Consider the following 17,116-nt stretch of genomic DNA (forward strand, 5'->3'; position numbering starts at 1 on the left):
TGAGACCAGCCTGGCCACAACATGGTGAAACCCCGTCTCTACTAAAAATACAAAAATTAGCCAGGCATGGTGGCACGTGCCTCTAGTCCTAGCTACTCAGGAGGCTGAGGCATGAGAATCGCTTAAACCCAGGAGGGGGAAGTTGGGATTGCACCACTTTACTCCAGCGTGGGTGACAGAGTGGGACTCTGTCTCAAAAAGAACAAAAAACAAAAACTGCACATCTAAGATTTTATTGCAATTTAAAAACCAAAGAGGAAATCGTATCAGAGGTAGAATACTATTACTGACAAATATAGGCTGTGCACGGTGGCTCACACCTGTAATCCCAGCACTTTGGGAGGCCAAGGTGGGCGGGTCACCTGAGGTCAGGAGTTGGAGACCCGCCTGGCCAACATGGTGAAACCCCATCTCTACTAAAAGTACAGAAATTAGCAGGATGTGGTGGCGGGTGCCTGTAATCCCAGCTACTCCGGAGGCTGAGGCAGGAGAATCGCCTGAACCCGGGAGGCGGAGGTTGCAGTGAGCCGAGATCACACCACTGTCCTCCAGCCTTGACGACAGAGCGAGACTCCGTCTCAGAAGACGAACAAACACAGATTTCTTGAAAATTAAAATTCAAAAAATAGAAAAAATAAAACTATATATTTAAAGAAATTCTCTGGGAATTAGTCCTAATTTTAAACTATTCTGTCTCTTCCCTGTCCTCCTGGAAGCTTAGTGTTAGCAATCTAGGAGCTCTGCATTTCAGGCCTTATTAATAATTTCATATTATTATTATTATGTTTTGAGACAGAGTCTCACTTTGTCACCCAGGCTGGAGTGCAGTGGTGCAATCTTGGCTCACTGCAACCTCCGCCTCCTGGGTTCAAGCAAGTCTCTGCCTTAGCCTCCCGAGTAACTGGGATTACAGGCGCCTGCCACCACGCCTGGCTAATTTTTGTATTTTTAGTAGAGACAGGGTTTCACCATCTTGGCCAGGCTGTTCTTGAATTCCTGACCTCGTGATTCACCCGCCTCAGCCTCCCAAAGTGCTGGATGACAGGCATGAGCCACCCCGCCGAGCCCAATAATCTCATATTCTGGATTGATTTTTATGACTTCACATATTGTGTTTCTTATGGAGCCAGATTGATTTATTCTGTGAAGCGGTACTAAAGAATAGTCCTAATTTTTTTTTTTTTTTTAAACAGAGTCTTGCTCTGTTGCCCAGGCTGGAATGCAGTGGCACGATCTCGGCTCACTGTAAGCTCCGACTCCTGGGTTCACGCCATCCTCTTGCCTCAGCCTCCCGAGTAGCTGGGACTACAGGCGCCCGCCACCACACCTGGCTAATTTTTTGTATTTTGTTTAGTAGAAACGGGGTTTCACCGTTTTAGCCAGGATGGTCTCGATCTCCTGACTTCATGATCCACCCTCCTCAGCCTCCCAAAGTGCTGGGATTACAGGCGTGAGCCACCGCGCCTGGCCAGAATAGTCCTAATTTTTAACTCTTCAGAGAGTGACGGAATAATTCCAAATAGACTCCCAGAAGTTATGTTCAGATAAGTAAACCATCATGCTTACATTCAGAAAGTTCTGCTTCTCAGGTAACTTAAATGGAAATGGAAATGATGAGTGCTGAGAAGAGGTATTAAGTAGCTCAGAGAATGCCCTTGCAATAGACTGAGGTCTTTAACCTATGTGAAGAATTTGAATAAATTGCTTGAAATGTGAAGGTGGAAAAATGAGAATATTTAAATAAAATACAAATTTTTAATATGTGTAGCCAAATGTATAAGTTAAAGATTACTAATAAATATTTGTCAGTTTTATTCAAAACTTTAAATTCTCTGGTTTCAAGTTGAGTTTAAAACCATGTTTTAGATTTTTCTTATTTGGAAAATATTATGTATTTGGGTTGATAGGATAGACTGAAATTGTATTAAAAATGCAAAGCTGAGGTTGGGCGCCTGGGCTCACGCCTGTAATTCCAGTACTTTGAGTGGCCAAGGTGGGAGGATCTCTTGAACCCAGGAGTTCGAGACCAGCCTGGGCAACATGGCAAGACTCCATCTAAAGAAAAAAATGAAAAAAGATAAAACAATGCAAAGCCATGACCTGTTTTCCCTAGAAACTAGCTAGTGATGTATCTTCCAGTCTTCTGTCTTCTGCACATCCTTCATTGCATCCCGTAGTTTGGCTTTTCCACCTGGCTCTTCTTTTGCCTCTTGATTGCTTTTTTCTTCCTTGCTGCCAGTTTCTACTTATGCCCAGCAGTTTACTTGCATTCAGTCATTGGTGAAATTAAACAACAGCTCTCAGTTCTTTCATTTTTGTTGTTGTTATCATTTTTGAGCCAAGTTCTCGCACTGTTCCCATGCTACAGTGTGGTGGTGTAATCACGGCTCACTGCAGCCTCAACCTCCTGGGCTCGAGCGAGCCTCCCACCTCAGCCTTCCAAGTAGCTGGGACTATAGGCATGCCATCAATCATGCCCGGCTAATTTTTTTATTATTTTAGAGAGGGGGTTTGTCGTTATTTTGCTAAGGCTGATCTTGAGCTTCTAGCCTCAAGTGATCTTCCCACCTTAGCCTCCCAAAGTGCTGAGGTTACAGGCATGAGCCACTAACATGTTCTTAATGTTTCTCTGGCTAGGATTCTTCATTGTCTTATTAAATGAGTACCAAAACACTGCTTTTTTCCTGATCTACTCATAGACTTCTGCCTTTAGTAAGTAGTGTCATTATCATATTCTTGTCATTCCTCCGCAGTCAGGGAGTGCCCTGGAGGTTTCCTCCCTTCTGTTAAGGTGCTCTGGGTCCAGCAGTTGCCTCCTCTCCCTTCTAAGTTAGTAGGCGATCCTTCTCCTCTCTTCAAGAAAGATCCCCGTCTCTCGTTTGGGCCCTCTGTTATGGACTCTCAGGAAGTTTTCTTTTTTTTTTTTTTATTTATTTATTATTATTATTATTATTATTATTATTATACTTTACGTTTTATGGTACATGTGCGCAATGTGCAGGTAAGTTACATATGTATACATGTGCCATGCTGGTGCGCTGCACCCACTAACTCGTCATCTAGCATTAGGTATATCTCCCAATGCTATCCCTCCCCCCTTCCCCCACCCCACAACAGTCCCCGAAGTGTGATGTTCCCCTTCCTATGTCCATGTGTTCTCATTGTTCAGTTCCCACCTATGAGTGAGAATATGTGGTGTTTGGTTTTTTGTTCTTGCGATAGTTTACTGAGAATGATGATTTCCAGTTTCATCCATGTCCCTACAAAGGACATGAACTCATCATTTTTTATGGCTGCATAGTATTCCATGGTGTATATGTGCCACATTTTCTTAATCCAGTCTATCATTGTTGGACATTTGGGTTGGTTCCAAGTCTTTGCTATTGTGAATAGTGCCGCAATAAACATACGTGTGCATGTGTCTTTATAGCAGCATGATTTATAGTCCTTTGGGTATATACCCAGTAATGGGATGGCTGGGTCAAATGGAATTTCTAGTTCTAGATCCCTGAGGAATCGCCACACTGACTTCCACAAGGGTTGAACTAGTTTACAGTCCCACCAACAGTGTAAAAGTGTTCCTATTTCTCCACATCCTCTCCAGCACCTGTTGTTTCCTGACTTTTTAATGATTGCCATTCTAACTGGTGTGAGATGGTATCTCATTATGGTTTTGATTTGCATTTCTCTGATGGCCAGTGATGGTGAGCATTTTTTCATGTGTTTTTTGGCTGCATAAATGTCTTCTTTTGAGAAGTGTCTGTTCATGTCCTTCGCCCACTTTTTGATGGGGTTGTTTGTTTTCTTCTTGTAAATTTGTTGGAGTTCATTGTAGATTCTGGATATTAGCCCTTTGTCAGATGAGTATTTGTTTGAGAATACAAATCTGCCTTGAAGTGAAGAAAAACAGCATGGTGGTATGTACAGTACCTAGTGTGGCTTTCCACCTTAAGAAACAACACAAGCATTTGTGTTTTTCATTCTAAGTAAACCCTGTGATTTCTACCACCTGAGTGAATCATCTGCTACCAATCATGCTCTTTTCCTTAGAAAAAAATCACTTTCTACATTTAATTTGAAAGAAATTATGATTGAGTATGGGTAATGTCTGTCTCTATCATCTGCTGTATTGTTTATTGTAAAATCAGACAATTAAGCCTGAATTTTTCCAAAAGAAAATTTGTGCCTAATTGTGGGTACTAAAATGCCTCTATGGGATTTTAATCTATAGCGAGTAGTATTAACATTCCTAATTGTGCTTTATGATACTATGTAACAAATTCTGCATGATGAAATTTTCTTTTGTGAAGTATGTTCCACTATTTTTTCATTGATTCCTTTTTTTGTTTTAATGTTGCAGGGAATGACCCTGCATAAAAAGGCAGCTGAAGATAGACTGGCAAGCACAGGCTCAGGGCAGTCGTTTCTGGCGAGGCAGAGGCAAGCGACCAGCAGCAGAAGATCATACCCAGGCCACGTGCAGCCGGCCACAGCAAGGTAGAGAAGTCGTGCCACTCAAACACAGACACCTGCACCCACAGCATACTTCTGTTACACACAACAACATTTCAGGAAACTCAGCCAGCTTATTTTTTGTTTCTCTTCTATGTCAATACTTAGTGTTTCTCATTTTGAGGACTTTTTCTCTCTCCCGTATCTTTGTTTTAGTTTCTTTGGTTTTTATTTTGTAGTCCTTTCAGTTCTTTTTAATGTGCCAAAAATTTGTACATGTTCAATTAAAAATGTTGTATAATAGTGTAATACTTTTCTTTATATGAAAATGTCCTCTTCCTCAAAGGTGTAGGCTTTGTAATGAATTAGATTTTCTGCCAATAATTGATATACAATTTATATTCTTTATTGTGCCTGTGTGTTACCATGCTTTATAAGAATGTCTTTGTTTAAAGGGAATTAATCTTTTTATGATGTATTAATCTGTGTTTTCAATTGTTTTCCAAGTACAGTTCAAATAACTTGCATATTTACTATACAAAATGGTTGACAAGTGTTCTTTTTGCAAAGACGTGAATACATTGGCAGAGGTGCTAATCACATCTTCCCTAAGGCACCTGGTAGAATTATTTGAGGAAAAAATGAGTTTTCACATTGTTTTATAGGAAATTAAATTTGTCCAAAGATTTGGAGACTATTTTTAAAACATAAATACATAAAATTTCATTATTTCCTGCTATCTTGTTTGCTGGCAGAAGTGAATGTTTGGTGAGGTTATTTTGGGATAAATTACAAAAGAAAAAAAATCAGGCACTGCATTAATTTCTTGTTCTTTTGGAATATCTTAGTAACTGAGGATCATTTTCTAACAATGTGGTAATGTGGTTGACATACCTTCAGTTGCTTTCCACATCTAAAAGAGTTATCTTTCATATATGTACAAGTTATCGGTAGTCTTATTTTTGGGCTGTTTGTTGACTTATGCTCCATTTGTTTTACTTGTTCTTTAATATAAACCCTTCCATTTTTTAACAATTCCTAACACTTGACATCTTAGTATCAGTCACTAACATTAGTAACTTCTTGTATGTTATATTATGGCAGATCTCTTTACGTTTCTTCTCACATCTATCTGCTAGTCCAGGAATTTGTTACTAAATAGATTTTCTTGGGTATTTGGTTGCCTCAAACTGCTTACATTTGTTAACAGATTGTAAACCACATTTATTTACATTGATGAATGGGCTGTCGAGTAATCATTGTAAAGCACTTTGTATATATAAGGTGCTATATAAGTGCGAAATATCATTCATTTAAAAATGAAATGCCTTCTAACTTTCCATATTGACTTATGTATTTGGTCCCAAATTATATTTAAGTCTTTTTTCTTGCAACATAGCCCATTTTTTGAAAGCAAAACATTTCTGAAATTAGGTCATGGTTTTTTTTGTTTATTTTTAGGTTAGGTCACTTAATATAGGAGGATGTTTTCTCATGTACTTGCTATTTGCAAGTTCAGGTTTCATTTAGTTCTTTATGTTTATGTTAAATACGAATAAGTAACCTCAAATCAAGCTAAATGTAATTAAGAATTTTCAGAAACTATATTCAAGTGTTTGATTTTTAAATTCTTTCTTACTTTTTAATAAGAAAGATGACCTAAAAATCAGTAGTATTTGTTTGTCCTCAGAAGCCGTAGTTGAAGAAAGTTATTAGAGTATACACAGAACTGGAGCCATACATTGTGCTAATTTTTTACGTTAAGTACAGAAGTCTGAGCACAGCATGAATGCTTCTGCCTGACAAGACCACAAAGCAGCAAAATTTAGGGATAAATGGAGATAGCCATGAGTAGAACTGCTGTAGAGCTTCAGGAGGCTACGCAGACCTGATCAACTGGAAAGTTTCCAAAGTAAAAGATTAAAAACTTTCAGACGGTTCTTACCTCTATCCAACTATTTTTAAAGCAAATTGGGGCCAGACGTCGTGCCTCACACCTGTAATCCCACCATTTGGGAGACCTAGGCGGGGATGGATCACTTGAGGTCAGGAGTTTGAGACCAGCCTGGCCAACATAGTGAAACCCCATCTCTACTAAATTACAAAAATTAGCTGGGCATGGTGGCATGTGGCTGTAATCCCAGCTACTTGGGAGGCTGAGGCAGGAGAGTCACTTGAACGCAGGAGCCAGAGACTTCAGTGAGCTGAGATCGCACCACTGCATTCCAGCCTGGGCGACAGAGTGAGACTCTGTCTCAGTCAATCAATCAATCAATCAATCAATCAATCAATCAAATTGGGATATGAGCACTAACCTTGGTAAGTTAAAATTTTGGGAAAATTGTACCTGCAGAATATGATGGATGAAAACAAGAGCCAAGCGCAGTGGCTCATGCCTGTAATCCCAGCACTTTGGGAGGCCAAGACAGGCGCATCACCTGAGGTCAGGACTTCCAGACCAGCCTGTCCAACATGGTGAAACTCTGTCTCTACTAAAAATACAAACAATTAGCCAGGCATGGTGTTGTGTGCCTGTAGTCCCAGCTACTTGGGAGGGTGAGGCAGGAGAATTGCTTGAACCTTGGAGACAGAGGTTGCAGTAAGCTGAGATGGCGCCATTGCACCCCAGCCTGGCGACAAGAGCGAAACTCCGTTTCAAAAAAAAAAAAAAAAAAAAAGTCTGTGAACTACTCACTGAATTAATTTTGTTCTGTGAGATGAGAGGTTTTCATTTTCATTTTCTATTTACAGCCCCAGTCCTAATCTCCTACCCATCCATCTACCCAGATATTTTTTCTCTATCTGGGTTGGAAAGGTGCCAGGCTTTTAGAGGGGAGTTTTACTTCTGACTTTTTATTTCCCCCCGAGACGGAGCCTTGTTCGTCACCCAGGTCGTAGTGCCGTGGCACGATCTCAGCTCACTGCAGCCTCTGCCTCCCAGGTTCAAGCAATTCTCCTGCCTCAGCCTCCGGAGTAGCTGGGGTTACAGGTGCCCACCACCATGCCTGGCTAATTTTTTTAATTTAGTAGAGATGGTGTTTCACCATGTTGGCCAGGCTGGTCTCAAACTCCTGACCTCATGATCTACTCACTTCAGCCTCCCAAAGTGCTGAGATTACAGGCACGAGCCACCGCGCCCAGTCGTACTTCTGACTTTTCTTCAGCATCTGTTGTATGCTATTATTTTGATGTTTACATTTATAATTTTCTTTTTTTTTTTTTTTGAGACGATGTCTCGCTCTGTCGCCCAGGCTGGAGTACAGTGGCACGATCTTGGCTCACTGCAAGCTCCGCCTCCCGGGTTCATGCCATTCTCCTGCCTCAGCCTCCTGAGTAGCGGGGACTACAGGTGCCTGCCACTACGCCCAGCTAATTTTTTGTATTTTTTAGTAGAGACGGGGTTTCACCATGTTAGCCAGGATGGTCTCGATCTCCTGACCTCGTGATCCACCCGCCTCAGCCTCCCAGAGTGCTGGGATTACGGGCGTGAGCCACCAAGCCCAGCCTACATTTATAATTTTCATTCTCCTTTACTGTACCTATAAAATTTAGTATATTAGTTTCATTACATAGGAGAAATTATATTTCTAAACATTTTATGATGTTTAAAAACAAAACAGGCTGTTGTAAAAAAAAAAAAAAAAGCTTCTGAATATACTTTAGGTATCAGAAAGCCAAGAATAAAATTTAGCTCTAACGGTGGCAACTCCATGTCCGGTGTCCAGCTTTGGACAGGGTTTATGACGTTTCTGTTTCTCTAGTAATGATTAATGATTCCTCAGGAGATTTGTGATGTTGTATGGTCTATCTGGAAATTTAAAGACACTAGGAGCTTTGCCTCATCATGAGTGATGCTGTGCTGTATTTTTACAAACTCCCACATACAGCACCTTCCCGGGGCCATGTTGGCTTGTGCAGTGGAGCTTGTCCAGGCACCAGCATGGAGCAAGTACAGGGTTGCTGTGTTGGGTTGGAGCACGCTGTCACCACAGTGTCTGAAGTCTTATAAACAGGAAGATCATTTTTCGTTTTCCTTCTAACCAGGGTGAGAAAATACAAAGTAAAGAACTAAAGAATATTAAAACCTAGCATTTATGTTCCACAGTGTGTATTTCAGAAGTTTGTAATCCAGAAAATATAGTAGTATATAATGTCTGAAAAGAGAATCAAGTATACAATTGTACATATTTTTAAAGAACTTTGAAAAACTCTGTCATATCTTTTACCATTTGTCTATTTGATAGTAATGCAGAAAAAGAAGTCCCTAAAGACCCCGTGTTCCAAAATTTACCAAGATTGACTTTTCTATTAGACATCCTTAACCTAAGTGTTTTAATTAGATTATTAGACTATAATAAGGATGAAATTGCTGTCTGTAATTTTGTTGAGGTTTTATTGTTAATATAATAACAGCTCAACTGTACAAAATTAAGCTAAATGTTATCCAGTCAGAAACATCAGCCTGTGGCCAGGTGCGGTGGCTCATGCCTGTAATCCCAGCACTTTGGGAGGCCAAGGCGGGCGGATCACCTGAGGTCAGGAGTTCAAGACCAGCCTGGCTAATATGGTGAAACCCCATCTCTACTAAAAATACAGTATTAGCCAGGCATGGTGGCAGGCGCCTGTGATCCCAGCTACTTGGGAGGCTGAGGCAGGAGAATCACGTGAACCCAGGAGGTGGAGGTTGCAGTAAGCCGAGATTGTGCCACTGCACTCCAGCCTGGGCCACAGAGTGAGACTCCATCTCAAAAAAAAAAAAAAAAAAAAGAAACATCAGCCTGTATATTCCAGTAGTTCTCACAGAAGAATGAAAATCCATGCTGTGCAAATAGATCAGTAGTGAGTGATTGTTAAGTGAAAGATGAGCTAGGTTGAAGAAAATATACATTTTATTGATGAGCCACTTTGCTATCTCTCCTTCCTTCCTTCCTTCCTTCCCTTCTTTTCTTTTCTCCTTCTTTTCTTCCTTCCCTTCCCTCCCCTCCCCTCTCTTCCCTTCCCCTCCCCTCTCCCAGGCTGGAGTGCAGAGGCACGATCCTGGCTGACTGCAAACTCTGCCTACCAGGTTCAAGCGATTCTCCTGCCTCATCCTCCCTAGTAGCTGGGATTACAGGCATCTGCCACCACGCCCAGCTAATTTTTGTATTTTTACAAAATACAAAGAGACAGGGTTTCACCATGTTGGCCAGGCTGGTCTCCAACTCCTGACCTCAGGTGATCCGCCCACCTTGGCCTCCCAAAGTGCTGGAATTACAGGCGTGCGATACTGCGCCAGCCTCCTGTCTCCTTTTCGAAAGTAGCAGTTTGGTTTATTCTTGTTTGCTAAGTAATCATTTGAAATATTTTTCAGCCTCTCCTGCTCCCTCACAAAAATTCACCTGGTGTTTTAATGATAACAGCATGTTAAAAACTTGGAAGTCTTTATCCCAATATAAGAATTATCTTGAAACAAAAATCTAAATTACTTTTAAAAATTCTCTTAACTCTGCATTTAGTCTCCTATTATCTAGATCTGTGACTCCAGCATAACTCCAGTTATCCCCAGTTGGATCGTGTGTGATTTATCTGAAAAAGCATCCACAACCCACAGCTAGTGGAAACTGAGCTAGTTTACAGCCACGTGGATAAGAACATCTTTGTTTCTAAAGTGAGAGGAAAGTGCTTGGTATCTTGCTTTTTGCTGAGGGCAGAATAACAACATGAAGACAAAGTGCTTTTTGTTGTCTGTTCATGAAACTGTAGAAGAATATTTTGAGTTTTTATTCTTATATTATGAAGGGATTCTTTGCCTAGCATTGGCCATCAAACTAATGTAGCATTGTACTTCTTAACAGTGAAGCCTGTGTGATACCATACAGTAGGATGAAAGACTATTCTGAGCAAAATAAAATGGGATGTCAGAATCTTTGAAAATTATTTTATCATTTTTTCTATTTTTTCATTTTTATAAATTAGAAGGATTTTCCATTTAATAAGGATAATCTCTCTTCCTATAATTCTGTCAAAATGGCAGTTTCTTTTGGTAATTATCCAACCTAGTTTCATTACATTTAGAAGGAGGTTTCAGAGCTTATTCTTGATAACTATAATAATGATTTGAATGTTTTATATCACGAAGTTTTTTCTATGAGGAAGGCTATTCTCAATGTATCTGTCTAATTTTTTATTTTCTATCTATAAAGAATATTTAAATAATAATTGGTGTATGTTCCTTTTGTTGAAAATGTTTTATTGTCCAGTTTTAGCACAGAAGTGGTCTAAAGTTTTGCAGCAAATGCTGTTCAGTTCCCAGAAGCCTAAAAAACATAACATAATATGCTAACAGAGCTAATTTCCACCCAATCCCTCAAATTACCGAAGTATTAATATTTAGCTTCCTTTCTAGCAAACAAGGGGCAGCACACATGGGGTGGCATCCATCTCTTTTAAATCACTGATGATTTTCTGGGGAAGTATGTAGAGATGATTTTATTTTTTAAATAGCCTTTTATCAAACCAATTCACATGTATTATCTCTATGACTGTAGAAACTTACAAAACATAATTAATGTTGACTTAAAACATGAGCATCCTTGGATTCTCCACATTGCACTGAAATGATAGAGAAAGGGACATTCGTTTGAGAAACAAGAGACCTGAACCTAATTATGGCAAGTATATGAGTTTTGGTGATTGTGGGGGGTTATAAATGTTTTCCTATGATAGATAAATATATAGATACAGATCAGGAATTACGTGATATCTCTTCAGAAGTTTTCTGTTTTCTTATAATTTCCAGTAATACTCTGTAAGACTTGGTTTGCATGCTGTGTGTGTTTGCATGAGTATAGAAACCTAAGAACGTAATGGAAGGCTATTAAGGCAAATTCATTCCTAGAAAATGGAGTGGATCCCTGGGATAAGAAATAGCCTAATTATAAACAAATATGCAGGCAGAGGGAAGTCCTAATACAATGAAAACTTGCATTATCTAAACAGATGTTCCCAAAGCAATAGTTTGCCTAAAATCCTCTGTATTACATGATTATTCAGTAAAAGAGTAAACAAATATCTAATTTATTTTCTAATTGTCCTTCCCTTCATTGAGTATTAACTAGGTGCATAATGTAGTTGTATATGTTTATTAGTAAAGGGAAAAACACTTATTTTCATTTTGAGACTGTTTGGCTATTACTGAAGCTGAGAAAGTGATTTTAGGTCGCCAAGGATACTATGATTTGATGAGATGAGAAGAAATCTGCGGTGGCTGAAGATCGTGACCAACTTGGTGTTATCTAGATCTGCCTTATCTAGTTTCCAAGCCATAGGCTCAGTTTTATGTCCTTCTTATTTACACACAGTAGCCCCACACAGTTTTGTTTTAAATGAAGGCAAAAATAGACATTTTTAAAGTATATTCAACATTGCGCCATTATGTACCTGATAAAGGTGAAATCAGAGGTGTCCACGGCCTCAAAGTTTGGACCCATGGGGCTATCAAATCCGAATTATATATCTACTTAGAGCTTAGAGGAGGAATTAGGTATCATGAGAAAAGCAATTCCTACTTGAGAGAAAGAAGACTACCAAAGCATGTTGAGGCTTTAACATGGGAGACTTCCAGGTAGGCGTTATCACTTGAGTGGTAACTAACTTGATGAAGGAAAATAATTACTTTAGCAGTTATGTTGTAAAATTAATAAAAAGGACTTGTGTTTATTCATGGTTGTGACAAATACACAACCATGGGTTGTGTATTTGTCAACCCATGGGTGGTGATTACTCCATGTACATTCTATAGTGTGTGTATTTTATTTAGTGTCTTAATATATAGTCTTTATATAGTATCTTAATATTATTTACTGTTACTTCTAGTCATTTATGTAGTATATTTTACTGCAAAATTTGTAGCACTTTACTAATATTAGATCATTATTTTCCCTCTTCCCCTCTACCTTTCTGGCATTTTCTGTTATCTTAGAGTCAGGAATCTAAAGGTCTAAGTCTAGAAATCTGTTGGAAGCTGGGTTGGAGCTACTGGGTATGAGTTACTTTTTACATGTCTCCTTAAGAAGACTCTTTTATAATGTAATACTTAGAAGCCAAATCCTTTCAAACGCAAACACCCTTGAAACTTGATGCTTTCTGAAGTTGTATTCATAAAAATTTTCCCATCTTACAGTTAATCAGAAGATGTTCTTACCTTTGGTTTGCCTGCCTCCTGAAACACAAACCTGCAGATTGCCCCTAACTTCAGCAGTGCCTCCGTCACTGCATGTACCTAAAAGACAGGAAAGCCAAGTTTCAGGAGCTGTCAAGTTGGAGGATCAGGAAAATGGTGGGGAAGAGGTGACTGGAAAGGCAGGCACTGAAGATGGCAGGCTGCAAAAGCATTCTGAGTTCCCCTGTAACAGATAGGTTTTATGAACTTGGCTGTTCTCTTTTTTTTTTTTTCTTTTGAGATGGAGTCTCACTCTGTTGCCCAGGCTGGAGTGCAGTGGCACAATCTCGGCTCACTGCAGCCTCCACCTCCCGGTTTCAAGTGATTCTCCCACCTCAGTCTCCCGAGTAGCTAGGATTATAGGTGCCCGCCACCACGCCCAACTAATTTTTGTATTTTTAGTAAAGACAGGGTTTCGCCATATTGGCTAGGCTGGTTTTGAACTCCTGACCTCAGGTAATCCACCCGCCTCGGCCTCCCAAAGTGCTGGGATTATAGGCGTGAGCCACCATGCGCAGTGAACTTGGCCGTTTTCTGACATTCGTATATAGCAAAGTTTTCAACTTGTCTACCAAGAGACTTTCTTTAGGAGCCAGGACTTCTACATTTGTAACTTGAGTATATTAATATTCAAATCATAGTTCAAAAATACTGAAATACTTGTTTATTATGTTACGTAAATATGGACACAATTACTGCCAAAGAATAGAGAGATTTGCTTATGAGAACATTCTGTCATTTGTTTTGTTCTGTTTGTAGATGAGAGACGTGCTTTTAAAGTACAAAACGTTTCTCTTCTACCTTACCCCCTGTTCTGCTGACATGCTTTGCATAAGAAGCTCATCTAGAAGAGAGCAACGCTGGAATAGAGAAGTCTAGACCCTGGCCTTTGAGGGAAAGGACTGCTTTTTTTCTCCCCCAAATTAAAAAATTAAAAGTGAGACATAACACATAAGGACGAAATACAGTGTTCTGAATATCTTCCGCTAATTAATTGTTGAATGATTAAGTCTCTAAGTATCTTAACTTCCATTGTCTTCTTGTTAACCTAGACAAGAGTAGATTATTCAGTAGCCACATGTGACGTTAAAATTAAGTAAAATTAAAACTATAGTTTCTCAGTGGCCTAGCCACATTTCAAGTGTTCCACAGTCACATGTGGATAGTGGTTACCTATCAGACAATACAGGTATAGAACATTTCCAGTATTGCCAAAAATGCTATTCAACAGCACTTTTATTGCCCAGCGAGAAAATAAGGACAAAATAAAGGCAGTGAAGTAACTTATGACAACTCTGAGATTTTACCACCATATTTAGAGAAAGTTTTTCTCTTATAAAAATTAATACTAATTCTTTTTAAAGACCTTGGAAAAAATCAAAACCCCTTTCCTTTAAGCTAGTCTTCAGTATATATTTTTCTAAGAACAGATTCTCAATACTTTATTTTTCAAGTGATAAAATCATTTTATAAATCATTTCTTAATATCTTCAGTGTTTTTTCCCTTTTTATGTACTCTTTTTAAATTGATATTAGCTGGGCATGGTAGCTTATGCCTGTAGTCCCAGCTACTCCAGAGGTCGAGGCAGGAGGATCGCTTAAGCCCAGGAGGTTCAGGCTGCACTAAGGTCTGATCACACCTGACTGCACTCCAGCCTGGGTGGCAAAGCAAGACTGCCGTCTCTAAAAAAAATATAATATAAACTGATGTTATATAGTTAACATTTATCAGGCAAATTGATATGAATGCTTATTTCAAATAAAGATTGATACATTTCATGATATCCTTCCTTTTAAATTTATATAGATCTAATGAACATTGCCAACAGTTTTTTTTTTGTTTCTGTCCCTTAAACATTTCCCCTGAAAGTCCACCTCAAAGGTACATCAAGATGCAAACAATTTTTTTGTTTATCTTCATAGCTTCCTGCTCTCATTAACTTGTATTATGAATCAAATTAAGTTTTATGTATGAGGGATTTACTATTCCAGTGACTTAGCTAATGAAAACATTTAAAAATATGTATTAATTTACTTGGCCTGTTACTAAAGCGCTTAACATAACTAAATGGATCTATAGTAACATGTCTAAATTTTTTAATGGAATTAAGGGACTAACCATAATCCTTTTGAGTCAGCTTGTTGCTTAGAATTATTTTGTTAAGAAGTCTTGATGCTTTCTTCTTTCTCTTTAAATTTTTGTAATCAAGCAACAGACTTGATCCAGCAGTGTTGAATTGCAAGCAAGTTATGATGAAATTCTTATTGTAGTTCAAGTACAGATGAGTAAGTGGTGTGACTTCGGTTTATTATCTTCTTGGTGACCTACTTTAGTATGTGTTCTGTAGCGACTCATATTAGTTAAGGGACGTTTTCAATATGCTTGAAATAAGAAATAGCATTTTACTCTAAATACAAGAAATGACTGTACACAAATGCCAATCAGTGATTTGGGGCCTTTTAATATCTTTAACAGCAATCTTTTATTTATTTATTTATTTTTTTTGAGACGGAGTCTTGCTCTGTCACCAGGCTGGAGCAGTGGCACGATCTCGCCTCACTGCAACCTCCGCCTCCCGGGTTCAAGCTATTCTCCTGCCTCAGCCTCCCAAGTAACTGGGACTACAGGCACACGCCACCACATCCAGCTAATTTTTGTATTTTTAGTAGAGACAGGGTTTCACCTTGTTGGCCAGGATGATCTCGATATCTTGATCTCATGATCTGCCCGCGTTGGCCTCCCAAAGTGCTGGAATTACAGGCATGAGCCACTGCGCCCGGCCCAAATCTTTTGTTTTTTAACAGCCTTAGTTATTTATAATTCAAATGTACTAAAATATCATCGCTGTCATGAACTTTGCTGTTTACAGGTTCTGTGTAATTCAGAATGCTTTGTACTTAGAAAATAATTTCTAGGTTTATCTTGTTTTGCAGTTTTCATGTTTTGACAATTGCCCACCATTTACAACACTCAATTTTTGATTATGAAATGAATAGTAAAATTCAAACATATCTATAATACTTTGCCTTAGTTTGATTAATAAATTATATCAAAAAACTTGGGGATAGAAAGAGGCTTTTTTTTCCCTGTAGTATTTTTAAAACTTTTTAGATGAGCTGGGTGAAACCTTAGTACATTGGAGCTGGAGTTGTATTGAGTACAGCCCCACCTCTGAAGCCTTATATTCATGTCTTAAGTACTATTGATTGTTCTGTGAATTGTTGTTAGTTTCATATTTGACATTGTAGTAATCCACCGTGCATTTTAGTCTTTGCAAAAAGGATATTGCGAGGTATATTCTTATTTCTGATTGAGTATTGAATTTATATTTTTCACAATTTCATTCTTTGTCATTATAATCCAAAAACGATGTCCACATCGGACTTGGAACTTCTCACTTCAAAAATGAAATACAGATTTAGCAGTGTTGTACATAATGATGTCCAAGCATTTTTCCACCTGTTTACTGAGTTTTCCATCCATTTACTGTGTGTTGAGATTGGTGGGTTTTCTTGCTGTTTTTCTGAGGTGAATGACTTGTTAAAGAGCCTCAGTAAGAAATTTCAACTAAAATCACAAAAACATAAAGTCCAGGAAACCACCAGAAGATGGATTTTTCGTGTTTTTGAAATCTTGTATTTCCTTTTGATATCACTTACTCATTTTAATTTTACGACTGCCAACTTATTATGGTATTAATTATATGTATGTGTTTATATGTATGCATATAATATATGTATATGTATATGAAGAATAAAGTTAAGATTTGGTCAAACTATATTTTCCCATTCAAGTACAAAAATGTTTTCAAGGCTGCAAAAAGTGTACAGTTGTTAAACAAGTTGTAAATAAAGACTTGTATAAAAATTCAGCCTAGATTTCTTTTTTCTGCTCTTAAACTCTGACAAATGTACTTCATAATTGGTGATATTCTTCTACTCACCTTTGAGACTTGCCATTATGTCCTATCAATTTAAAGATTATGTCACTGGCTGGGAGCGGTGGCACATGCCTGTAATCCCAGCACTTTGGGAAGCCAAGACAGGCAGATCACCTGAGGTCAGGCGTTCAAGACCAGCCTGGCCAACACGGTGAAACCCCATCTCTACTAAAAATACAATTGGCCGGGTGCGGTGGTTCATGCCTGTAATCCCAACACTTTGGGAGGCCGAGGCTGGCAGATTACCTGAGGTCAGGAGTTCAAGACCAGCCTGGCCAATGTGGTGAAACCCTGTCCCTGCTAAAAAAGCAAAAATTAGCCGGGCTTGGTAGCACGCATCTGTAATCCCAGCTACTCGGGAGGCTGAGGTTGGAGAATTACTTAAACCCAGGAGACGGAGGTTGCAGTGAGCCGAGACTGCACCACTGCACTCCAGCCTGGGTGACAGAGCGAGACTCCATCTCAATAAATAAATAAATAAATAAGCAAGTAAGTAAATAAATCCAAAAATTAGCTGGGCATG

At 38.9% G+C, this 17,116-nt stretch overlaps 1 protein-coding gene across 4 annotated transcripts in view; it reads left to right on the forward strand.

Annotated features, from left to right (window-relative positions):
* The window catches only part of HOOK3 (hook microtubule tethering protein 3), a 130,710-nt gene extending 114,186 nt beyond the window's left edge, over positions 1 to 16,524 (forward strand). For all 4 annotated transcript variants that reach the window (XM_054499783.2, XM_054499784.2, XM_054499786.2 and 1 more), the window contains one exon: positions 4,361 to 16,524. In XM_054499783.2, coding sequence (XP_054355758.1) covers positions 4,361 to 4,501 — 141 coding nt within the window. In that variant the 3' untranslated portion in view covers positions 4,502 to 16,524. The remainder of the gene's footprint in view (positions 1 to 4,360) is intronic.
* The last annotated feature ends 592 nt before the right edge of the window (positions 16,525 to 17,116 follow it).

This window comes from Pongo pygmaeus, chromosome 7 (genome assembly GCF_028885625.2).
Source record: "Pongo pygmaeus isolate AG05252 chromosome 7, NHGRI_mPonPyg2-v2.0_pri, whole genome shotgun sequence".
NCBI lineage: Eukaryota > Metazoa > Chordata > Mammalia > Primates > Hominidae > Pongo > Pongo pygmaeus.